Source organism: Giraffa tippelskirchi, chromosome 12 (genome assembly GCF_054371585.1).
Source record: "Giraffa tippelskirchi isolate mGirTip1 chromosome 12, T2T-mGirTip1v1.2.pri, whole genome shotgun sequence".
NCBI lineage: Eukaryota > Metazoa > Chordata > Mammalia > Artiodactyla > Giraffidae > Giraffa > Giraffa tippelskirchi.
Window position 1 is genome coordinate 20,725,133 of NC_137286.1, and position 27,305 is coordinate 20,752,437.

Genomic DNA, 27,305 nt, shown 5'->3' on the forward strand with positions numbered 1-27,305 from the left:
AATTCTTTTCCTGTGAGTCTACTCTCAGCTACTAAATTGTGAGTATTATCCATTTACAAAGTTTAGGCTGGCCATAAAAAGGTTGTCTTCCTTGTCCTGCACACCTTTCAGTGCCCTAAGCAACAACAAAAGCTAATAATTAAAGCTTCTTTAAGACCCCAAAAAGAGTTAAATGAAGAAGAACCTGGAACAAACCAACCCATAAAAACCTAGTGGAAAAATAAGGAGAAAGTAAGTTTCATCAAGATGACTGGCAAAAGATAAACCATAAACCTAAACTGCATTTACACACTATTATTCAAAATTGTGGTTGCACCCCTGTGTAATAAGAAATCCTACTGAAAGTATGTGAGGGGTGGGAATGAAATATAAAATTATAGTAGAGAAAAGTAAGGCCATCTAAATTTCCAAATCGACTGGCCTATGGACATTTTGTGGGAGGTTGTCTTTTATTTTATCATAACAAAATTAACCAATATAATGAGCAGTTAATCCAAATTAGGCACTTCAGTGACCAAAAATATCAAATCTCACATGTTAACATTAAATTCTTTTTTGTCTCTCAAAGAGTTATTTTTATTCTAGCTGTTGCTTTGTGATTAAACTAAGTACACTGATCAAAAAAAAAAAGTAGAAAGAAGTGTGGACTACAATACATATACCCTATTGTACTAGCTGCCACCAACTCTTCCTGTGAGAAGATTTAAGTTAGATCTCGTACGTGAATTTCTAAAACATTTAATCTTCCTTTACAAACACAGTTTCAGGTAACAGTACTACTGAATAATTTCTCTTCAGACAATAAAATTTGTATAGTTAAGGAAGTTACTTTTTTTTAGGTAGTTTTTGATCACGCATGGGTTTTGAAATCTTTTTTTGTCTCTGTGGTGTAACTCCAAATTTACTTTTTTGCCTTCGCTTAACTTCTTTTCCTTTGATTTGCAACAATTCTGATGATTTCACCTTGGAAAAAACATAAAGTGTGCTGTTAAGGAAAGTTGTAACCACAAGTTAGATCTTTCTCTCACATTTGATGTTCCATGTTATCTTTCACCTCCTAATTTCTATGTATATTTCCGAATATAAATCCTAAAGGAGGTGTTGATATTTTCTTCTAAATTTTTTCCTAAATTTTATCATAACACGTAACTTAATTTTATACCTTCACAACAATAAAAATATTAGTACCATAATTATTTATAAAAGTCTATTTGTTGCCTTAAAACTATTAAAGAAAAAATATAAGATTTTTTCCCTTCATAAATCTACTCTTCTTGATTAGTATTTTTAATGAAACTTAACCTTCAGCCCCAAAGTTGGGCATGACTGGTGCTTGCAAGCACAAGCCAAAATGAACTTTAATGCTTTATAGAACTATTTTGAGCAATGTTTACCAATTTATACTTCTTACAGTTATACTGTTTTCTGTTTCTACTGCTTGGGAAAAGTCAAATGCATTTCTGTCTCTTAAATAATTGCCTTTTAATCATCATAGATGTTAGGAGTGTTGCTTCCCTAGATTCCTTAGGAAATTTGCAGAATTCATGGCAGTAGTTCATTTAAAGATATTTTTCTCTGTGGGTTGCTCTGTACTTTTTTGGAGACTAGATTTCAGGAAGAAAGCAGGGAGGTTTTCCTTGAGGAAAGCAGAGAATGACTGAATAAGTAGGAGGAGGCCAGGTAAAGGGAGGTCCTTATAAACTAGGTAGAGGGTTTGGGCTCACTGCAGTCATAAGGAGAGAGCTATTGCAATGTCTTGGGTAAGAAAATGATAATGAATAAGGGAAATTCAGAGTACAGGGTATTCCATCTCACCACCAAGTTCACGTTTGAATTTCCTCTACAGCATCTCCACCAAAGGCCATCCATCCTGATTCGAACATGATCAGCAACAGAGGACTCGGAGTCATCGTTGAAATTCTTCCAGGTGTTAGAATTTTTGTTTATTATTATTATTGAGCCTACAACTTCCATCTATCAGTCTCAATTCAATCCTCAGGATCATGCGGGCACAATCTGACTCTCTTCCACATGACAGAAAAATATTTGAACACAGTTGACTCCCCTGGGCCTGCTTTCCCGCCTCCCACCCCCTCACCACCACCACCCCCCAGCCGCGATAAGCATCCCCAGTCCCTCCAGCTCTACCTTACATGACATTTTTTTGCAATACTCTTCTTTGTCATCCTGATTACTTTCTTCCAAATGGTTTCCAATTTGTCAGTATCTCTCCTGGGGTTGGACTCCCAGGTCCAAACACGGTATTTGAGGTGTGATGTGATCAGATCTGGGGGCTTTCCAGGTGGCACTAGTGGTAAAGAACCACCTGCCAATGCAGGAGACATAAGAGACGTGGGTTCAGTTTATGGGTTGGAAAGGTCCCCTGGAAGAGGGCATGGCAAGCCACTGCAGAGAATCTCCCTGGGGAATCCCATGGACAGAGCAGCCTGGAGGGCTACCGTCCATAGAGTCGCAGAAAGTGAGACACGACTGAAGTGACAGCACAGCACGTGCACGTGATCAGATCCACCAGGAGAAAGACGATCTTCTTTTAGGGTAATTGTCAATCAATGCAAATTATGATTGCACACATCTTCCTATCACAAAACTGAATCATAACTTAAAACCCTGAAATCTTTTCCACATTCGCTCTAAGTCATGCCATCCCATAGCTACACACTTAGTTTGTGGAGTCAAGGAAAGAATCATACATACATTTATCCCAATTAAATTGCATCTGAGCAAGCAAATATTACCACTCACATTTTGGACATTATCTGCAAATCCAATCAGTAAATCTTCCATGTTCTCATCCAAATTATTAAAAAATACGCTGAATTAGACACAACCCTATGACAGCCCACTAGGGACTTCCATGACTAATTGTGCATCCTTCGCATAACTACTCATAAGTCCACCTGGCAGTTCACCAGGTTGTAGTCTTGTCTACAAAACTGTCATCAGGAGGTTAAATGGATTGTTGAAATCCAAAGGATAGTAACAATAACTAACGTTTATTGAGCTTTCTGATGTGCTGGGCTCTTCCCCATGATACTCTTGTGTTGACTCCCAGGTATGACACTTTTCTTGTGTTCAGTCTAGTAATTCTCAAAAAATAATAGTAATAATAATAAGGTTGTTCTTCTACGGTTTGCCTTTAGGGAACCCACGCTGGCTCCTTTTTATAAGGATTCAAACACAATTCTTTTAATGATTCATTTAATCATTTCAGATCTTTATCCAAGATCAGTGCATACACTGCAGAAACCATAATGCTTATCCTTAAAAAAAAAAAAAAACACCTCAGGATTTGCAGTTGCCTGTTTCCAGGTTCCTAGCACCTCTCCCACGACAGCAGCTCCTCAAAGCTGCTGCTGACAGAGGCACAGCAGGCTTAAACCCATCTCTCTGAGCCAACAGGATCAGATATCCAAGTTAACTCTTAAAATCTTTCTACCAATCTTGGGCTTCAAGTTTCTTTTACCAATTCTTTCTTTCTTCTTTCTAAACTAAGGATCATTCTCCTTGTCAGATTTAAGAGAAGCAAAGTACAATTTTATCAGCTTCCCTTTCTCTTTGACACAGCTCTGTTTATTTAAAACCTCAACCTTTTCCCAAAAATAAATTAAGACTGTTCGGTCATCTGTTGTCATCACTCTATTCATCCATAATGACAGGGTTATCCTTCCTTTTTTCTCTCTTTGCTCCAAAACTAACACCCAAAAAAAATACTTTCTTATTCTTCGCATTATTCACAGGCCTCAACCCATTTTGGATCTTAGCCCTCCTGATATAATTGTTATAGCCACATGCCACTTTTATGTTTATCTATGGATATGTTTTCTTCTTTCATTTTCTGTGTATTTTTAAAACTCTGAATGCAATAGATCACTCAAAATTGTTTTGTAAAAATTGGGGAGAATTTGGGGTATGCCACATCTCTGAAACTTCCTTCTATTTAGAATCTTGAGATACATGCTAGCTATATATACATTTTTTTTTTTTTTACAAACTTTTGATCTTTTCCATCCTAAAATGTTCAACAATCCTCTCACAGGTTCTTCTGTCTGTCATTTCTTCAGAGTCACAATTATCTAATTTATTTTTGTTGGTCATGGCTCAGATCAGAGTCCTCATAATCTTTACTGTACTATACTAATAAGCGTCTAAGGGTAGAAATGGTCAGTAAAGTAAGAACTGATTAAATTTTCTCCTTTTTTTTTTTTGGCTGAATGAGACCATCTGGCCTGTAGTTGAGCAGTGCAAATCCTGCATTGTTCCTTTATCACAGCTCCCGGCTGCTTCTCTGAGCGATGTAGAAGCGGTTTCCTTTCTCCCCAGTCCGGCCTGGCTGGCTGGTGTACACTGTTCCTCATTCCTGTGCCAGAGATGCTGGAGACTAACTTTACGGCCTCAGATGTCCAAACAGGGTAAAGTTCATGGAGACTATCTGATCTTGAGATGTTACCCAAATAAAAGGAATACAAGGTGAAGATTTGGTGGGATGAGTCAGAAAACTTCCAGTTCTCTTTTCTCTGGCCTTTCTGATGTGTCCCACAACAATAAACCATCAAAGTCTTATCAGACATTCTCTTCTTCTCCTTTTGAAACACTTCTGGTTTCAGGTTAGAACCCTCTGAATCTGTTCTCTGAGTCTCTCTGATCAAACCATGCCTCCCAGTTAAGTGAGGAACACTCTGGCCATAGTCATTTTTACCACTAGGAGTCTGTGTTCTTGTACTTCACCAGGTCCCTGTTAACTGTCGTTATAAATGGGCAGCGCTGCAAAGAAGCAAAGAGTGAAGGCTCCAGAATTAGACCACCTCAGCTCAAGTCTTACCTCTACAACTTAGCCATATGGTTGTGCCTGGGAAAGCTATTTCTCTTCTCCATGACTCAGTTTTTTCAACTTTAAAATGCTGCTGCTGCTGCTAAGTCGCTTCAGTCATGTCCAACTCTGTGCAACCCCATAGACGGCAGCCCACCAGGCTCCGCCATCCCTGGGATTCTCTGGGCAAGAACACTGGAGTGGGTTGCCATTTCCTTCTCCAATGCATGAAAGTGAAAGTGAAAGTGAAGTCGCTCAGTCGTGTCCGACTCTTAGCGACCCCATGGACTGCAGCCTACCAGGCTCCTCCGTCCACGGGATTTTCCAGGCAAGAGTACTGGAGTGGGTTGCCATTGCCTTTTCTGAACTCTAAAATGAGACTCATATAATAGGGTTGTTGTTAGGAGAAAAAAGATAATGTGTAAAACACTTAGCAAAGTGGCTGGAATATGGTAAACACTCAGTAAACTCTAGTTACCTTAGGAAATGAGTGTTTTTACCAAAAATAAATAATTTTGCACATTTTTTCATGACATTTAATAGTAGACACAGCAAATCCAAAGAATGAACATTGTGGGACTTTTTTCAATGCAAGATTTAAATTCCTCACAGGTCATGGTGGTGAAATCATTGTCCAAAAAATCCATTTCATTCTTTGACACACTTACTAACCATTTGCCCCTCAAGCCACATTTTATTTCCAAAGTCCCAATTTTCAGGTGGGAGAATGTGTAAAAAACATCACCTGTGACCACCAGCCTAATGGTTTTTCGGCAAGACGTCGTCATTTTTAAAGATGCCTTTTAAGTTCTCCACACCTAGAAGGTGTCAGTCTAACACAGGGTAGTTATCATTGAGAGGGCTCACTCAGCCTTGGCAGGCTTCACTTCATACACCCAGTGTGAGCTTAGGAAGACAGCATGATGTATGATGAAGTCAGTCACCAATCACAGCAGTAAGTCCCTTCCCCCTGATAGCAGTGGCAGATTTTCTCTGGTCACCTATTACTTGTGGATTTTCCTTATTATCTATTATTGCAGGAAGATCCATATGCTAATATCATGCTGGATGACCCTAAGAAAATAGGACTTGAGAAATGAATAAAAGCCAAAAGGCAATGGTACTAATCCAGAGAGAAGGTCAACTGGAAAAGAGAAGAAAAAGGTTATAAGCAATTATGTTTAGGAGGAATCCAGGCCTTGGAGACTGATTATTTTGTGAAAGGCAAGACGACAGTAAGGTCACAGAAAAATCTAAGGTTTCAGAGTTGGGTGTTTGGGGCAAAAGTTAAAGAATGGCAATGGCCAGTTGACTTGGGTGACGCACGGTAGCAGGATCATGGTCGTCAGTGGGGAGAGAGGAACCCAGAAGGAGAGGGACTGACTAAAGGGAGTGTTTATCCAAGAAGGGGTATCCATCTGAAGCAGAGAAGACTGCAGGAGATAATATCGAGATAATACGCTACAGCTCATGGAAAAGTGGCTTTTTAAAAAAATCCTAATAATAATACATCTATTCTTAAACGTGCTAAGTTACTTCAGTCACGTCCGACTCTTTGAAACCCCATGGACTGTAGCCTGGCCAGGCTCCTCTGTCCATGGGATTCTCTATGCAAGAATACTGGAGAGGGTTGCCATTGCCTTCTCCAGGGGGCCTTCCTGACTCAGGGAGAGAAGCCACGTCTTTTATGTCTCCTGCGCTGGCAGGTAGGTTCTTCACCACGAGTACCACCTGGGAAGTCCAAGGCTTATTATCAATTACCTTGAATAAATTCAAATTCCTAAATAACTCATTTATTTAAATCAAAAAATGACTCAAGGCAACACACCAAACAAATAACAATAAGGCAATACACAAATGTGGTAAAATAATGAAAATTATGCATAAATAAAATAGAATAAAATTATAAATAAATTAAAATAAAATTCTCACAATAGGAAAAGACACAGGGAGTAGGAGAAACCTAAATGGGTCAAAGGTTACAAAATTCACACAGTCCTGATCCCCGGGCTATAGTTCTTGACTCTCTCAAGATGGCAACAAGATGACATTTGGTCAGTTTCTGAAAGCCCCAAGGTTCCTTAATTCCTTAAAAATCTGTCTTCTCGCCGCAGAGCTGCAATTAGGTTTGAGACTAAAAGTTCGCAAAAAACAGAAGTCTTTTTTTCTCAGATGAGCAACTTCACATGAAAGGCTATTTTTCAGGATGAACCCTCTCACAAACCTTGGCCCATGTTGAGCCATATCTTCACACTTCTACGTTCTCAACTCCCACAACTTTGTTTCCAACGTAAGTAGTGCTTTACCTTTAAAGACATCCGCTTGGTTATTTTTGAATCACCTATAGGCTGTGCGTCTTCCAAAGGTTTACTTGATTCATTTGCTGACTGAACTTCCGAAGTTTCCTGAGGTTTAAATATGCTTTCTGCATCTGAGGTTCCCCATTCCAATACATCCTCTTGTTCAATCTGGAAAATACTTGATACAGTTTCAGGAAGCTTCTCAAGCACATTCTGTTGGGAAACATAAATGCACAAATGTGCTCTTTTTATTGGTCCTTCCAAAGTTTTAAATTATGCAATGTTTTCTCTCTGACAACAAACTGATTATGAAAAATGCATGATTGAAATTAAGCAGAAATAATAAACTTCCTCTGAAAGACTGAGAAACTCACATTGGACTTAAGAAAAATGTGAAGCTTGGCAAATTATTTTCCTTGGCCCTTGTCTCAAAAAATATTGCTACCCCACATGTATGATGCAACAACTCTAAGGAAAAAACAAGACTCTAATTTTACCATGATTCTTCCCCACACTCACACAGAATCAAGCTCATTGAAATATCCAACCTCTCCCCAATCTGACGTTCTTTCGTCCTAAACAATGAGATTCCTGCTAGCCAAATGCTTTTGTAGAAGCATGACTTCAGTCTCTCAGAGAAGGGCTGACCCAGAGCCCCAAGAAGACCACCCAGACACCCCAGCTCCATACCAAGCCCTAATGAAAAATTCTTACAAAATATCATTCCTACACCTGTTTTGTGTTTCTTAAAAACGTCTCACTTACTTAATATTTATCTCACTGAGCCTCAAAGAAAGTACCTCTATAGACATATTTTGGGTATTATCCAATTTTAAACCAAGACTATTTGGGATTATGAGCACTGCCTCAAATTAACAGATGATAAAACCAGTCTGATTTACACAGAATCTGAATTTTATAGAATGACTTGAAAACGCAATTGTATCTCTTTTCTCTCTGGCATACTCATTTGATAATAAGTAAGTTCAATTCAGTTCAGTCACTCAGTCATGTCTAACTCTTTGCGGCCCCATGGACTGCAGCACACCAGGCCTCCCTGTCCACCACCAACTCCTGGAGGCTGTTCAAACTCATGCCCATGGAGTCAGTAATGCCATCCAACTATCTCATCCTTTGTCATCCAAATAAGGGGTAAAGATGGCAAATAGTACCAAATACTCTTTAAGTTTCTTTATTATGTAAGAAAGGATAGCTAAACAAAGAAATTTACTTTTGTGAAATGTAACTTTAATCTGGAGTTCATGTTTTTATAAAGCTACTCAGCGGTACTGGAGAAAGAGTAAGAGCTTTGTATCCATATAGGACTTAATTTAAATCCTGGATCTATTAACAGATGTGTTCAGTTCAGTTCAGTCGCTCAGTCATGTCCAACTCTTTGTGACCCCATGAATTGCAGCACGCCAGGCCTCTCTGTCCATCACAATCTCGGTCAAATTATTTAACCGTTTTTAACCTCATCTTCCTCACTGGTGAAAAGGGTTAAAAAAGTCCTTCCATAAAATGGCAGGATAGATACACAAAGGTAATATGTCTTAGGGGCTTATACTGTCTACCTCTGACAAACTCACTCATTTTATGTTCCATAACTTTTGGAACTGTTCATCACTCCCTTTCTTTTTACTCTTTCTGCTCCTGGCTTCCTCAGCATACATTCCCAGGATCTGGCTTGGGAGATTGAACACACGAAGGTGGCATCCTCCAACATAGAAAATGGAGAAGAAAAGCTTGAGAGGGCAGTGGTCATCCCCCAACTGCAAGTGACCGTCTCAGGACTCTGCCTCACCCACCCGCAAAGCCATTACTGACCTTATCGCTGCCCTGTGACCTGCTCTATCGTAGCACATATCATCCCACAGTATATCCATCTAAGTAGCCATCATAACTGCCAACACACAGCAGCAGCATCTCATAAAACTTCAATCTTCACCTCAACTCCAGGAAGTAGGAACTGTCCGCGACCCCATTTTATGGATGAAGAAACAGGCCTAACGAAGTTAAGTAACCTGCCCAAGGCCATGTTGAGAGTAAGTCTAAGGGATAGGTAGAATGAATAGATAGAGTTCTGTTCTCTGACACAGCGTAGGAACCCCCAAAATGTGTTAGGAATTAAAGGTACAATAGAGGAGCTTTTTTTTTTTTTTTACCATGGCTAGGTATCAACTTAAAAGATAAAGAAGTGATAAACTTAATAAAAGCTAAAGAAAAGATAAACTTAGAAGATCTAAACAAGTGGTAAGCTTCCTCTTAAAAAACCAGTGGCCAGGAGAGGTCCAGAGATTGCTTATAAACGTCAAGCTGAGGGTATGGTTCCTACAGAATTACAAAACAATTGATATTTTTGTTTAAACCTTTATTTTAAACAATCAAGATGATGTATAAGCTAGGTATCTGAAACTAGCCTTTTTCACAGCTTCCTTCAAAATGGAATAATCTTTTCTCTTACTTTATATGAATATTCAGTGAATGGTATGTCAAGTTTATTCTATGAATGAATATTTCTAATTTTCTGAACCTAAGTGATCTTGCAGTTTCAGTTTACTACACCTGTTACAAGCTTACAGGTCTGATATCTACCTGTAAATGGTGTCACCTAGAGGCAGCTACCCTAAATGTCAGTTTTAAGCCCATAGTATATGTGGTAAGGCTTCAGAATTGATTTATCCACATACTAGTGCCACACATGCTGGGTACTGAGACACATGATGAGACTACAAAGGGGAAAAATGCATGATCTCAACCCAGAAGTATCTCAAACTCTAGTAGTCAACCTCTTGCAGTAACTCTAAAGTTATAAGATCCATGATTTTTGTGAAAAGATTCAGTACATTTTCTAAACATGATGTATTATCCTAAAAATAACTGTGATCTGAATTTTTATGTATGCAGAATCATATTTTCAGGAACTAAATGAGCTTGTTATCTAATGATATCATTTAATGAAACCTTTGTAAAAGACTGATCATCATGCCATTGTTTATTTCATGTAAATGTGGGTTTCTATACACAGGGAGACATTTCCCATTCACAGGGAATATGTTCCAGACTGCTTTGAATCTCATAAGTATTTTGCCAATGATGGATGAAAAGAAACTTCTTTTTCTGAAACAAACTTCTGTCACCAAGTGTCCATCATATTTCTCCATAAAATGCTCTCCTTGTCGGTGCTTTTCACAATTCTTCCAGCTAAATAAAGAATAAGGGGATGCTTTCTTAAAAACTAAAAACTTTTAATTTCTCCAGCTACTTTCTAGATACAAATGTGTTTAGAGCAGAAGAACTGTTAAAAATATTTTCTTTTTGAAAAGTTTTGAGCCTTAGCAGAGAACATCTGTGATAGGCAACAACAGTGAGTCAAAATAGCCAAGACTCTCCATATGGTATTAGATTAGATGTGTTTACAGTTAAACACGCCTCTAAAATAAATCAGAGGAGATTTTTTTTTTAACTCTCTAGATTAAACATTAAAGCAGGGACTTCCCTGGTGGTCCAGTGGCTAAGACTCCACACTCCCAGTGCAGGGGGCCGGGGTTCAACCCCTGCTCAGGGAACTAGATTCCACATGCCGCAACTAAGACTCAGCGCAGTCAGATAAATAAATAAATAACTGTTTAAAAAAAAAAATTAAAGCAACAGAAGCAGACTATTACTTTAAAATAGGTGAGGAGGATTTTTATTAAACACGTTACCATTTGAGTTTCCTTAATACTTATCTGTGGTCCTTGCTCTGCTTGCATTTGAGGTGCTTTCTGCCAGTACATTTTTCCCATTAAAGAAATATCCTTGAAGGAGGAAAAGAAAACAATTAAAATAATGTCAATTTTTTAAATTTATTTATTTTTTAATTGAAGGACAATTGCTTTACAGAATTTTGTTGTTTTCTGTCAAACCTCAACATGAATCAACCATAGGTATACCTATAGCCCCTCCGTTTTGAACCTCCCTCCCATCTCCCTCCCCATCTCACCCATCCCTCCAGGTTGATACAGAGCCCCTATGGAGTTTCCTGAGACATACAGCAAATTCCCATTGGCTATCTATTTTACATATGGTAATATAAGTTAATAATGTCAATTTTAAAGATTACTGAGACATATTATTCAATGCAACAAAATGCTAGTCAGTATAATGCAGTAAATGAGAAGACAGAACCAAAGACACAGTAAAAATATTTTGTCTATCATTTCAGTTTAAGACTTTAAATTACTGACCTCTATAGATATATCAGGCTTAATAAAACAATTAGGTAATATTAAATCAGTTACTATAAATTACTGCTCTTAAATGGCTGCACAAGAAATTTAAAATCAAAAGTAAAATTTAACCTAACCAAGAACAAGAAGGAATATAAATATACTTTAAATGTTAATGGGTAGAACTGCTAGCGTCATTTTCATCATTACTAATGCTAACCGCTATGATATACCCTCAGCTCAGCTGAAGTGGTAAGAAGACAGCACACTGCAATGTCTAACAATGAACAGGAACGAAGAGACCCAGCTTCTGCCCAAACTGCAAAGTCACACACCAGACAGCAGCAGGCAAGTTATCTTGTTTCTCTTTACCTGTTTTATCATCCCTAAAATGGACATTCATGACTTTTTAAGGTCTCTATCTCCTCTGGACTTTTAGTAATGTCAGTAGCAAAATATGAACATTCTTTGTACTTTAAAATGCTGCTTTTCTACCTTTCCTTTGCTTCGTTAGAAAGATGTAACTGAGGTTACTGGCTTATACTTCTGCCCTCTTGTCATAAATAACTATAAAACTGGACAAAACATAAGGACAACTCTTTTAGGGTTGGACAACAGGCAATGCAAGACTATAATGGCTAAGAGAATGGAAACAAAAAACATTATGAGCTAAATCACCCCACATTTCTGCCTCACACAATTTTCAGACCACAACACAAGGAGAGAGAACTCACACAGAGCCCAGGAACCTCACTGAGTTGCAGAGACAGAACTTACAGAAGGAAGACAAAGAGGGTAGAATTTGTAGGACACAGTATGGGGAGGAGGGAGCTGCACAAACAAACCGCTCCAGAAATCTGCAATTGAATCTTTGAGTCTTTGGCTGAATATCAATCTGCTCAGTAAAATGGTGAAACCCATGAGGCCAAATAAAGACAAACTGCCAGGGGGAAAAAAGCAATCACCAAAAAGATGAAGTCATAATTCCCAGACTTCACACAGTGCTCACTCAGTCATGTCCAACTCTTTGCAACCCCATGGACTAGCCTGCCAGGCTCCTCTGTCCATGGGATTTTACAGGCAAGAATACTGGAGCGGGTTGCTATTTCCTTCTCCAGGGGATCTCCCCAACTCAGGGACTGAACCCAGGTCTCCCACACTGCAGGCAGACTCTTTACTGTCTGAGTCACCACAGAAAGATAGCGCTAAGCTGTGTCTGACTCTTGCGATCTCATGAACTGTAGCCTACAAGGCTCCTCTGTCCATGGGATTCTCCAGGCAAGAATACTGGAGTGGGTTGCCTCCATACAATGCTAGGAATCATCAGATCTCCCATTAGACATTCTGAATATATGTTACATTCATTACAAACCTCAGATGGATCATATATTAGCCCTAGAGTAAAAACTTCTTTGGACATTAAAAAAATCTTAAAATAAATACTTTAAAAGATCAAGCTGATCTTCAAGTAGCTTAACTGCCTAACAGAACAAACTCCAGATCTTTTTAAAGGAAAACAACAAAATCCAGTACTCTACAATGGACACTTCACAATGTTCAACACCTAATCAAAAGTTACTACTTATATAAGGAAGCATGAGTATGTAACACATACTCAAAGAGCCTCTTGATGAAAGTGAAAGAGGAGAGTGAAAAAGTTGGCTTAAAGCTCAATGTTCAGAAAACTAAGATCATGGCATCTGGTCCCATCACTTCATGGGAAATAGATGGGGAAACAGTGCAAACAGGGTCAGACTTTATTTTTTTGGGCTCCAAAATCACTGCTGATGGTGATTGCAGCCATGAAATTAAAAGATGCTTTCTCCTTGGAAGGAAGGTTATGACCAACCTAGATAGCATATTGAAAAGCAGAGCCATTACTCTGCCAACAAAGGTCCGTCTGGTCAAGGCTATGGTTTTTCCAGTAGTCATGTATGGATGTGAGAGTTGGACTGTGAAGAAAGCTGAGCGTCGAAGAATTGATGCTTTTGAATTGTGGTGTTGGAGAAGACTCTTGAGAGTCCCTTGGACTGCAAGGAGATCCAACCAGTCCATCCTAAAGGAGATCAGTCCTGGGTGTTCATTGGAAGGACTGATGTTGAACCTGAAACTCCAATACTTTGTCCACCTCATGCGAAGAGCTGACTCACTGGAAAAGACCCTAATGCTAGGAAGGATTGCGGGCAGGAGGATAAGGGGACGACAGAGGATGAGATGGTTGGATGGCATCACTGACTCGATGAACATAGGTTTGGGTAGATTCTGGGAGTTGGTGATGGACAGGGAGGCCTGGTGTGCTGCGATTCATGGGGTCGCAAAGAGTCGGACACGACTGAGCGACTGAACTGAACTGAGTGCTAAATATTCCAATTAAAAGACAAAGACTGTCACATTGCAGAGAAAACAAGACCCTACTATATGATTGCTACGGGAAACCTACTTTAAGTATAAAGGGGAAACCTACTTTAAGTATAAAGACACAGATAGATTAAAGGCAAAAGGATGAAGGAAAATAAAACATGAAAATACTAAGATAAAACAGAACTGATTATATTAACATCAGACAAGGTAGACTTCAAAACAAGAAATATTAGAAAGAAAAATAGGATCACTGCATCATAAAAAAAAGAGAATCAAATCCCTCAGAAAACATAATAGTATTCAGTGATGACAAAGCTTCAAAGGGCATAAAACAAAAACTAAAAGAACTAAAAACAGAAATTAAAAAAACACACTATTACATTTAGAAATTTCAAACAAAGACTATGTGGCTTCAGAGACTACTTTTTTTTAATTTGATAACTAAACAGTTAATTTGAAATATGAACAACTATAAAAAATTCTTCACAACCTTTTAAGTTTATAAAGACATCATTAAAATATAAAAACATGACAGCAACAAACATCAAATTCAGGATACCATTCACATCTGAGGTGGAAGAGAATTACTGGAAAGAGATACAATAGGGGGGTGCCACTTTACTTGCAATTTTCTATTTATTTAAACAATCCGAAGTAAATGTGGTAAAAATAAATAAATTTTGAAAAATCTTAGTGTTGAGTATTTATTCTACAATTAAAATATTTCATGATAAAAAAAGAAATCTCTCAACATATTTAATGTAGGTAGCATAAAAATGTCAAAGATGGATAAGAACATCTTATTAAAGAAACTTACAGCTTGCATCACTTGTAAACATAAATGCAAAAATCCCAATTAAAATATTTGCAAATCAAACTAATCAGCATATTTAGAAACAAGGCATCTTGGCAAAGGATATTTGTACATCAATATTCATAGTAACACTATTCACAATCGCCAAAACGTAGAAATAAGCTGAATGTCTATAAATAGAATGGAATACTATTCAGCCAAAAATAGAAGTGACATACTAACGTATGTCACAACATAAATGAACCTCAAAATTATTATGCTAATTGAAAGACATCAGACACAAAAGGTCATATATTTCATGATTCCATTTATATGAAACATCCAGAAGAGGTAAATCCATTGAGACAGAAAACCAACTTGTGGCTGCCAGGGGCTGGAGGGAGGGCAACTGATGGGGAGTGACTGCTTAATGTATGTGGTATATATCCTTTGGGGATAATGAAACCATTTTGGAACCAGATGTGGGTGATAGTTACTCAACATTGTAAATGTACTAGATGCCACTGAACTGTACACTTCAAGATGGTTTATTTTATGTGAATTTCACCTCAATGTAAAAAAAAAAAAGGGATTGGGGTTTGATGAGCACTTGAAAATATTCCCTGCTTCTCTGACACTTCCTAATAGAGCAATAAAATTTATATCTGATAGTTCTAAGACATTGTCCAATGACAAAAGAACTTCTTTTGTCTGTATTGTAGTAAATTCATAGAAATAAAAATCACATTTGACATTTTTTAAAGACATGTAATATAAAAATAATGATTTATTAATATCAATTTAGTTAGTGTTAGATCTAAATTTCAGTAACATAAACTGATGTGGAGGTAACAGATAAGAGCTACTATCATGGTCGTCTCAAGTGACAATCCCATGGAAGGCACTGTGATAAGCTGGCTGAGCACACATGCTTTGAAGTCAAAAGCTGCTTCAAGTCTCAACTCAAACACCTTAGGGCAGACTTGAATGAGTTACTTAATCTCTCCAGGCCTTGGTTTTGTAAAATGGAGATAATAATAGTGCATACCTCTTATGTTTATCCTTAGGAATAAATGAAATAGTACATGAAAACAAAAAATATCATATATGTAATAATACCTATTACTCTTAACATTGAAATAAAAAAACAAAATACATTTCAGATATGAAATAAACATAAAACTATAAGAAATAATTTAACTGAATTACTGAGCATTGAAGAGGACCTGACTATATGGCTAGAAACCCTGAAAGAATCTACTGCAAAACTATTAGAAATAATATTATTTAGACATAAAATCAATTCACAAAAACAAATTTAGAAAATGAGAAAAGGAAAAAAAACACAAAAAGCAACAAAAATATAAACTACCAAAACAGTGCCTTAACAAATGTGAGGAAAACTAAAAAACTGAGATATAAAAATTGCCTTGAATCAGAAATTTTGAATGTAGGACTAAAAAGAACAGCAAAGATAATTTTTTAAAGAAATACGATTAGTATTTTGCCTAAGTGTTTGTTGCTCAGTCACATCCGACTCTTGGTGACCCCATGAACTGTACCCCGCCAGGCTCCTCTGTCCATGGGATTTTTCAGACAAGAATACTGAAGTGGGATGCCATTTCCTTCTCCAGGGGATCTTCCCCACCCAGGGATCGAACTTGGGTTTCCAGCATTGCAGGTGGATTCTTCACCAACAGAGCCATCAGAGAAGCCCCTTTTACCTAAGAGCAGTGTTAATTCTATTTTGTCTCTCCAACTGAGTCAGAAGCTATAACAACTAGCATTGTTCTTCATTTTACACAAGGTCTGGCACAGTGTTGAACAAATGCTTTAAAACTTGAGAACTTATAAAGCTGTGAGCAGTCCAGTTTCACAATCCTTAGATACATTTTTCATGTGTTTCTCAGAGCAGTTTCTACCTGTGGTGTCCAACTTAGAACCCAAAATGTCAGAGCTGGAAGGAACCTGAAAGATGAATAAAGCCTGAAGGAAGCCGACATGTCACAGACACTTAAACCAGAGCTTTGAGCCCCAAAGTGTGCTGGGCAGTATTCAAAACGAACAGAGACCGTGGTCTTTTTCCCTAACCTGCTTCCAGCAGATGAACCAGCAACAGAAGCAGTAGTGTTCCGCTGGCCTGTTAGGCAGGCCCAGTAGTTTTTCAGTCCTCTTTAAAAAGTAATGGGAAGAGCAACTTCCCCCTACCCTTTTTCACGCAATCCAGCCCTCCCCAAATGACGCTGTGCTGTCCGCCAAGAGGCTGAAAGTGTGTTTCTCCCACATATCTACTTATGGTTTCATCAGCACTTATTCAAGGTGCACTGCCTTTAAATAACTTACTATGAAGTTCAAGTTTCAGAAAGAAGGAAAGAAAAGACATTTTTATGGCCCTAAGCAAATACTTGTCCACACAGGTTATTTTCTTGAGAAACTGCCTTGATTTGCATTGACTTTCTCTTGCTTCCCGCAGGCAAAACCCTGCTGGCATTGGCCTGCAGAATCCTGCTCACAGGCACAAGAATGTGCCAGAGCTGCTTTGCACTCGTTCTTAACCACATTTGACTTTTTTTTTTTAATTAAACAGTTTATGGGATTGTTCTGGATGGCTGACCCCTGTATTCAGTAAACTGTCACTTCTAAAAAATATGATTAAAAAAACAAACAGAACCTGAATGGCAGTCATATAAATATAAATATCAAAAACATTCATAGTACCATATGCAAATCTTATTACAAACAGACTCTGATATCCCATGTCCAAGATGGTCCCCAATGATTTCCATCTGCTGGTAATCATGCCCTTGAATAGTCTTCCTCCTCAGTGAATATGGCAGACTTGTATCATTAATAAGCTATAGTGGAAATGACAGTATGTGGCTATGTCATAAAAGATACTGCAAGTCCAACCTTGTTCTCTCTTAGAATACTTGCTCTAGGGGAAGCCAGAGGCCATCTCACGAGGACATTCAAGCAGTCCTGCGGTGAGGTCCACACAGTAAGGAATTGAGGTCTCCTGGCAACAGCCCGCTCCAAACTGCCAGTCCTGTGACTGAGGCATCCTGGAACCAGATCCTTTAGTCCTCAACAATCAAGTCTTAAAATGGCAGCCGCCAACAAGGTCTTGGGGCTTCCCAGGTGGCATGAGTGGTAAAGAACATGCCTGCCAACGCAGGAGACATAAGAGATGCAGGTTCAATCCCTGGATCGGGAAGCTCCCTTGGAGGAGGGTATGGCAACCCACTCCAGTATTCTTGCCTGGAGGATCCCATGGACAGAGAAGCCTGGCGGGTTATAGTTCATAGGGTCGCAAAGAATCGGACACAATTGAAGTGACTTAGTGCGCGCGCGCGCGCGCGCGCACACACACACACACACACACACACACACACACACACACACACACACATCTTGACCACAATCCCATGACCTGGAGTTAGAGTCATCTAGCTAAGCTGCTCCTGACCCACAGAAACTATGTGAAACAATACATATTTATTGTTGTAAACTGCTAAATTTTGAGGTGGTCTGTTACAGAGAAATAACTTTAAAAGGCACTTTTAAAGGTTAAATTCTAACTCTTCAGATATTTCATGGCAGTTCCTAGAGAACCCAAGACTTCAAGAGCTAAAAGCAATTACCATTCTTTATTTAGGTAATAACATGTTTTCTTCCTATTACCTATAATTACATAATTTTTCTTAGCTCTTTTAAAAGATATATATTGCTTAAGAAAGTCCAATAAAAAGTTAAGTATTTTGTGCTGGGTCTTTACAAAAAGTATGTGCATTAGCAATATATACTGGGTGATACTTAATACACCTTTCTTTGTCCCACATAATTATCCTGTACATCACGAAATATTATCATCTGACATTTCATTACCTATGTCAGCAACTTTAAAAGACACATGCTAAGCACCATTGCTATAGTATTTGAAAACTACAGAGTTACAGAGAGTTAAAGAGCTTACTTGAAGCAGGATACACCGAGAACATGGTTCTTTGTCCTATTACTAGGCAAAACCAAGGAAGGAAATTCTGTAAGTCCCCTGAGAAACATAAATCTATAAGTAATATCCAAACTTTTTATTTTAGGCAATGTATACATATTCCTTAGTTCAGATGAAGAATGACTAATATCATCCATAAAGGAGAATCAATAATCCAACTTCTGTTATATATTCCCCATACCAAATTCAAACTCCTCCAAACTTTTCTCACATGGATCTAGGAGTGGAAATGATTCGGCAGAGTCCATAAGTATATTCTTAAAGCCTTCTAATATCACACATGATTTAATAACATAAATTCTTCAATAATAAAATTCAGGTCTCCAAGAGTAAGCATATTTTTATTTACAACATTTGACAAATATGTATTTATAGTTAACTCTTAAGTCTGAGGAACTATGTGGAGTGATATAAGGGATAAAAAGTCAAAATATAAATAATCTTGCCCCCAGGTCATTTAGCATTCATTTGATCCATCCTACTAAAAACAGAAAGACCAGTAAGACTTGATTCCAATCACTTAGGTATTCACAGCCTAGACAGACAAATGTATTGGTATGTACGTAAATAACAATAATACATGCCATAAGAGAGGTAGAAAGTAAATTTGTACCATGGAGTTAGAGCAAGGAGGGGACAGATTAAATATTTTTAGAATAGAAGGCAGTGTTTCCTTAATATAGGCATCAGAGAAAGGTAGGATCTAAGTGTTTCTGGGGAATACAAAGGGCATTTAGTGTGGAAAAATACTCTTTGGGCTGATTTTTAGGTCCTTTCTCTTCCCCAAGGGTCAGGCACACACATGCCACTTACTAAAGATAAGCAGGGTGAGGATGAAAGATATATTCACAGTGGCTCCTTCACTTGCTACCCCCCATGTCTATTTTCAAGGGATGGGAATAAGTCTTTTGGCTGTGTGCTCACCTGATTCTCTAAAATGGCTTTCCTGACAACCAGATTTCAATTCAAAAGTTAAATCATTTTATTCATCTGGTTTATATGAAGTTGTTAGAACTTGTACCACATTATCTACATTCTTACTTTCCCTCCTCCCACTTTGTGAATTTTAGGAGTAAGGAAGTTCATCTGTGGGGGAAAGCAAGGAGCTTACTCAAGTCATCAAGTGATTCAATCAACATTCTCAGTCAGAAGCATCAAAAACAGGCTCTTGTCATATAAGAGGCACTGGAAGACTGGCAAGACTCACGAAATCAGTGGAAGAAGGACCAAAAGAGTCACAGGATCAAGAAGCAAGAAGTATTATAATAGTGTTTTAGCAAGAATAGACTTGCCAGGCTTCCTCATGACACAATGGCTCAGAATGAACCTTTACCACCTGTGCCATTACTTGGCACAAGTAATGATGGGCCAATTCCAAGCCCAGAGCTCAAGAGGTCCTGCATTTTACTCTCTTGAGCTTCTGCTGTCACTGTGAGTAAGGCATGCCTGGTCAAACCAATGGGTTCGGGGTGAAAACATGCATGGATGTGCCTGCTCTACATGTTAGCTCCAAAAGGGAAACCCAGGGGCAGAGCTGCTCCAGTTAAAGCCTCCAGTTGACCCACTGATACATGAACAATTAGGCTCACAGACCCATATGCAAGTTCAGCTTAGATCAAATAACCCCAGCCAACTCAGAGATGTGAGAGCTATAATAATACTGTCATAAGCCACTAGATTCAGAGAGCTGCTGTTACACAGCATTAGCTGACTGCTATATCTGGTGATTGACATTAGATTGCAAGAGGAAAGTATGAAGCTAGTAAGGTTAAATCATGAAGCACCCTCTAGGTTATCTACATTTTGGAGTTGGACTCTATCCTGTGATCAGTAGGAATCCAGACAAATTTTTGTGAGAAATAACATAATAACAAGTATCTGATAAATAAACCTCAGTGAGGGTAAGAAGTGGCAGTTTGTCCTGAAGATGTTGAAAGGATTCATGTGAAAGCTGATGAGGGCCTAACTTAAGACATAGTCAGCAGAAATAAGAAGATTTAAAAGAATATTCTCTTTAAATTCTCATTTTTGGGACTCTCCTGGTGGTCCAGTGGTGAAGAATCTGTCTTCCAATGCAGGGGATGCAGATTCAATCCCTGGTTGGGAAACTAAGATCCCACACGCTGCAGGGTAACTAAACCCAACTAGAGAGGCCACATGCTACAACTACTGAGCCCACACACTCTATAGAGTCCATGCTCTGCAACAAGAGAAACCCATGTGCTACAACTAGAGAAGCCCCCGAGTGCCCCAGCTAGAGAGGGCCTGTGTGCCACAATGAAGACCCAACATCAAAATCTGAAAAAAATAAAACTCTCATTCTCCATTCCTTAAGGATATCCTCACAGATCAAAGGAAAATATTAACAAAAAATAACCCTCAAGTTTTTGAAATATAGGGAGGCTACCTTGAGTCTAAATGGAATTCAGATATGTTTGGACATGCCTGGCAAAGTCTTATGAACAGACTTCCCAAAATCTCATCTGCATGAATATGGAGTCACTTGTGGGAAAAAAATAAAAAACCCAGAGAATGAAAAAGCTAGGCATGATCAGCAGAATCCCACAAAAAAGCCTTTGTCTTCTGAGAGGAGTGACACTTCTGTCTCTCAAATCTGTCTCCTGGTTCAATCCAACAGAACTCAAGTCTGATTCATAGCAGGTATATGATTGCGGAGAATGGGTGTTATAAGTCAAGAGTAAAAGAATTAACTAACTTAACACATCTTTCTAAGGGATGAAAAAGAGTCCTTCCCCTCAACCTAATCTCCCTGCTCTAACCAGGGCTAACATGTCCAGTGGACTCAGCAGATACAGTGCCCGGGGCCTGTGATATTTTGAAGACCTATAAAACTGTTTTCATTTTAATTTCTTTTACAATCAGATGAAAATGATAAAGATAAGGATGAACATGTAATAATGAATCCAGCCTGAATTCTATTTCTTTTTTATACCAACAGAGTCAAATAATGTCATCTTCAAATATTTTTTACAATACAAGGGACTCCAAAGGCAAAAGTGCCTTGGGCCCACAAAAGTCATAAATGCAGTCCTGGGGCCAGCACAGAATGACCTGAGAGCTCTGAGAGCCCTGAGCTGCGGTGGACGCCACCAGGATGGGAGCTAGGTAAGTGCCCCCCTCTGCCTACTCCCTCAGAGGACATGAGCAGAAAATGACAAGGCTGGGGGCAGAGAGGGGTTTCAGCAGATGGAGATCAAATGAGTTTGGGGGTATCTTTCTTTATTTCCTCTCCCTTCTCTCTTAAGGGAGACTCTGCCCAGATAAGGCATCCCACAGGCCATATGACAAGAGAGCAACTGCCTGAGAGGAGCAGGAAAACTGCAAGGCGTGGTGATAGGCACTGGAGAATTTAGACATGTGGAAATAAACTTTAAATCAGCTTTCAACCTTTTAAAAAGCAGGATCTTGGTCTTCCCTGGCAGCTCAGTGGTAAAGAATCCTTCTGCCACTGAAGAAGACATGGGCTCAATCCTTGATCCGGGAAGATCCCACATGCTGTGGAGCAACTAAGCCCATGCACCACAACCACTGAGCCTGTGCTCCACAGCCCGAGAGCCTCACATGCTGCAGCTACTGAAGCCTGAATGCCCTGGAGCCTGTGCTCCACAGCAAGAGAAGCCACTGCAATAAGAAGCATGCACCCATTAACGAAGACCCAGCACAGCCAAAAATTTAAACAAGAAAGAAAAAAGCAGCATCTTTTTTTGTCAAACAAATTCATGCTTGAAGGTCCAGCAAAAAAGTAGATCAAAAGGGAATGCCGGGGGCTTCCCTGGTGGCTCAGTGGTAGAGAATCCACCTAGCAATACAGGAGACATGAGTTTGATCCCCGGTCTAGGAAGATTCCATATGTCACGGAGCAACTAAATCTGTGCGCCACAATTACTGAGCTGTGCTCTAAAGCCTGGGAACCACAACTACGGAGCCCTTGTGCCACAGCTACTGAAGCCCGAGCGCCCTAGAGCCCACGCTCAGCAGCAAGAGAAGCCATCGCAATGAGAAGCCTACATACCACAATCAGAGAGTAGCCCTCACTTGTCACAACTAAGGAAAGCCTGTGTGCAGCAACGAAGACTCAGCACGGCCAAAATATAGTAAAAGTATTCTTTAAAAAGGGAATGTTGGGACTTCCCTGGTGGTCCAGTGGTTAAGAACCCACCTGCCAGTGCAGGGGACACAGGTTCAATTCCTGGTCCTGGAAGATTCCACATGCCATGGGGCAACTAAGCCCGTGCACCACAACTATTGAGCTGTGCTCTAGAGCTGGTGAGCCACAACTACTGAAGCCCTAGAGTCCATGCTCAGCAACAGGAGAGCAGTCCTTGCTCGCTGCAACTAGAGAAAGCCTGTGCAAAGCAACAAAGACCCAGTGCAGCCAAAAATAAATGAAGTGAAAAAAAAGGGGAATGTTGCACTTGGGTAAGGACTGATGGAGAGTGCTTGTGGGGAGGGGCAATGCCCTCTCCACTCATTCCTCCCGCCCACCTGAACATGATCCCAGGACTCTCTGGGATGCTAGAAATCACTGCTCTTGGCAGTGATATAATATAGATGGGCTAATCGAAAAACAGATTTAAATTTAGAACTCGTTTCATTTGTAAACTGCTTTGTAATTACATATTCATTTGGCTCCAACAGATTTAACTATATATGTTGGGGGTAGAAGGAGAAAAAGAATCATCTATTTAAATCAAGGCTCTTGCATGTGCTTAAGATGACAAGCTTGACTCAGCCGCTGCCTCAGTTCCCGATGCAGCCTCAGAGTATGAACATCTCACCTAAGGAGTGTGATTTCAGTTTTAAGCAGATGTACAGCCCCAAAACATTAACCAGCCATGTCATCCTGGGCTCAGCCTCGCTCCCCTGGGCTTACCTGGAGACTGCGCAGCTGTCTCGCAGTGTGTGCTGTGTGTTTAGTCGTTCAGTCGTGTCTGACTCTTTTTGACACCATGAACTCTAGCTCGCCAGGCTCCTCCGTCTATGGAATTCTCCAGGCGAGAATACTGGAGTGGGTTGCTATTTCCTTCTCCAGGGGATCTTCCCAACCCAAGGATCTAACCTGCATCTCTTTTGTCTCCTGCATTTGCAGGCAGATTTTTTACCACTGCACCACCTAGGAAGCCTGTGTAGCTGTCTCATCTGGCCTCTTGTCCTTTAAGATGCTTAGGGGTAGTTAGGACTGTTCATCATTTTCAATTTCAGTGCTAATTTGGGAACCTGACTCCTCACAGAATAAATCTCTGCATTAAATTTCATCATGGGAATTCTGTGACTTTTCAAACAGTCAGTGGTAGAACAGATGACACTGTTTTCTCAAAATTTTATCTATGTTAATATCATGAACATCATGTCTGAAGCAACTGGCATAACTAACAAAGTAAAATGGTTTCAGTGATTAAGAGTAAGCCTTGATTAACCAACTTCTAAGTCTTGGTAATTAATCATCATATAATTTATATTTCAAAGAAAAATAAACTCTATGTCACCCAATGATTATAGCTTTGTAAGACCAAGATCCAAATTTTAGAATGGAAGCATAGATGTATTCTCAAAAATGTCATGAGTTTCCATAATCATTTACCTTCATATACATTTCTTAAGTGAAGGCAAAAGAAAGACTTTGAGACATCTTATTTATCCAGGGCTTTCCTAAAAACAGAAAGTCAAGACTAGTCAAACCAAGAATACCCCGAACTGCAAGCCTCACCAACTCACACTTTTAAGTAACAATGGCCAAGGTACCCTCCATCTCTCTTTTATTCAAAAGAGGAAAACTTGATCACATAAAATGACAGTCTTTCATAATGTAATATAAATCAAGATTTGGCAAAAGATGGCCTACCAAATCTGGCCAGTCACCTGTTTTTGTTTGGTCCATGAGCTAAGAATGGTTTTTACATTTTTTAATGACTTTTAAAAAGGAAAAGAAAAATTACATTTTGTGACATGTAAAAAATCATGTGAAATTCAAATTTCAATGTCCATTAAAAATTTTTTTAATTTCATCGATATTTTTGGAAATTCGTATTCTCTTATTATATAAGTACCTACACGTTATTCTTGATTTCACCTCTTGGCCCACAAAGCTTAAACTATTTACTATCTACTATTTACTTTACAGAGAAGTTTAGTGACCCCTGATGTAAATGACTGATAAGTAACAAGAAATCACCACTTTGTGGGGAAAAATGTATTTCTAAAGAGGACCGAAGGAATGAATTTTCCACTCTGGAATTTCTGACAAAACAAATACTTTTAAGAGTTGGTATATATCAACAAAAGAAATCAAACTTATCTCCTAATGTAGAGTTACATGGTTTGAACTGATGTTATCACCTTACTACATACCATATTGTCTGTAAAACAAGATAAATTGGTATCTCCTCTCAAAATTACCTTCACTGGGAGTTTAAGTTAAAGAATTTAAGCAACCACTCTACTTTGACCTTCTGTTTTAAACTTTATTAATCAAAATATTATTTTATAAAATTGATACCTGTGAAAAAATCTATATAATGATAAGCAATGTATGAAATAATTTTCAATTCATGAAGCACACCAATACAGGTGTGCCTTGTTTTATTGCACTTTGCTTTATTGTACTTTGTAGATAATGTGTTTTTTACAAACTGAAGGTTTATGGCAACCCTATATCCAGCAAGTCTATTGGTGTCATTTTTCCAACAGCATTGGCTTACTTGGTGTCTCTGTGTCATATTTTGGTAATTCTTGCAATATTTCCATCTTTTTTCATTATTATATTTGTTATGGTGATCTGTGAAATGGGATCTTTGATGTTACTATTGCAAAAAGATTACAGCTCCCTGAAGCCTCAGATGACTTTTAGCATTATTTTTTAATTAAGGTATGTACATTTTTCAGACATAATACCACTGCACACTTAACGGACTACATTATAGTGTAAACATAACTTTTATACACAATGGGAAACTCAAAAATTTGTGTGACTCACTTTTATTGCAATGGTCTGGAATGAACCCACAATATCACTGAGGTATGACTGTAAACGTGTTATTTTTCTTTATAGATTGTTTCAAATCATTCATACTGGTATAGTTTCCCAAATACATTGGGTCCTTTCTTGGCTTAGTATCGTTACTTACATTTGTCCCTCTGTCAGGAATTTTCTTTCTGAACACGCTATTGCAGGGATTCTCTCCAGGTGGCACAGGTAGATAAACAAGGCGTTCAGGAGGTTTGGAGGAAGAGGAGGGTTTTTTTGTTTTGTTTTTTGTTTTTCTTCTTTTTTTAACTGGAAAGTTTCCAAACGTAAACCTTTTGAAAATGATTTTTTATTGAAGTGTCTCTCCTCCTTGAATGCTCACTCAGAATTCATTGATCTCACAACACATTACTTGAACTTCTATTTTGTGTTTATGCCATTCTATCTGATTAGAATGTGATTTTAGAATCATCCATCTCTAGTTCTTTACAGATTTCAAGAACTTGGTTGTGTGGGACTTCCCTGGAGGTCCAGTGGCTAAGACTCCGTGCTCCCAAAGCATGGGGCCTGGATTCAATCCCTGGTCAGGAAACTAGACCCCACATACCACAACTAAGAGTTCTCATGCCACAACTAAAGATCATGCATGTAGCAACAAAGATTCAAGATTCTTCCTGCTGCAACTAAGACCCAACAAAGCCAAATAAACAAATATTTTTTAAAAAAGGAGAAGCAGCTAGTTGTTTTCCAGAGTGGCAATGTACAAATGCCAGAAAGGAGGAACCACCTTTGACATTTCTCCTCTCCCTCATCTCTGAAATCCAGCTCAATACCAAATCCTTAAGTTGCTGCCTAAATATTTCTGGAACTTCCATATTGGCCTGTTAGCTATTATACCTACAACCAACTTAACCACCTCCTACCGAAGCTATTTCATCTTCCCACTAGACAGGGTAATCCTCTTAAATCAAACTCATCCATGTTCACACATTAGCATCCTTGACTTCACCTACCCACATCACAAGGGATCATAGCACCACGTGGCTTGCAAAATTGTGCGGGAATTTGAAGCCTGTCCCTTCCATGAGATTATAAGGGAATGATGTGTATATGGTACTCATTCAAAGACATTTCATGATTGAATTAACGCTGGGCAACACCTCATTCTTTGCATTCTCAATGCTGCCAACTACTTTAAAGGAGTCCATTTTGGAAGTCCCGTACTTAATTCCGTAATTTTTGGAATACCTTTTGGAACTGCATTCAGAGACCTTTGCCTTCTACAAAAGAAAAACTGTCTTTCTTTTTCATTGCTATACCTGGATTTTTGACCCAAAAAGGCTTTACTCCAAGTGTTCACCCATTGTAGTTGAAAGACATTGCTTTAAATGACATTTGCTTATTTCCAAAATACCTAACCCACAACCAAAAGCTAGATATTTAACAAGAGATACACAAAAGAATATGCCATGAAAGCTAAGAATTACTTAGCACTTATGGTGGTCCAAGCATCAGTGAACACTTGACAAACATTGTCAAGTGGATCAACAAATCCATGTGATAATGACTCTTATCATTCCAACTTTACATATTAAAAGAAAATAACAACAAACTGAAATTAAGAGCCATGGTTAAGACTCTGTGGAAGGGACTTTCCTGGTGATCCAGTTAAGAATCCACCTGCCAATGCAGGGGACAAGGGTTCGATCTCTAGATTGGAATAACATGCCGCAGAGCCTGGGCTCTAAAGCCCTTGAGTCACAACTACTGAGCCCACGTGCTACAACTACTGAAGCCTGTGCACTCATAGCCTGT

General features: G+C 38.8%; 1 protein-coding gene and 1 long non-coding RNA gene across 4 annotated transcripts in view; one reads left to right on the top strand and one right to left on the bottom strand.

Annotated features, from left to right (window-relative positions):
* Positions 1-27,305, bottom strand: part of TTC6 (tetratricopeptide repeat domain 6) — a 184,973-nt gene that overhangs the window by 113,633 nt on the left and 44,035 nt on the right. For 2 of the 3 annotated variants that reach the window (XM_081547829.1, XM_081547831.1), the window contains 3 exons: positions 10,836-10,928; positions 7,135-7,341; positions 830-963 (listed from right to left, as the gene is read on the bottom strand). In XM_081547829.1, the coding sequence (XP_081403955.1) occupies positions 830-963; positions 7,135-7,341; positions 10,836-10,928 (434 nt within the window). Of the gene's footprint in view, positions 1-829; positions 964-1,815; positions 2,025-2,148; positions 2,249-7,134; positions 7,342-10,835; positions 10,929-27,305 lie in introns of those variants that run through there. The other variant, XM_081547830.1, reaches the window with a different exon arrangement.
* On the top strand, positions 8,795-21,923 carry LOC145528817 (uncharacterized). Its single transcript, XR_014070720.1, has 5 exons — positions 8,795-9,173; positions 11,579-11,687; positions 19,576-21,166; positions 21,465-21,631; positions 21,772-21,923. It is a non-coding gene; the product is annotated as an uncharacterized LOC145528817 (long non-coding RNA).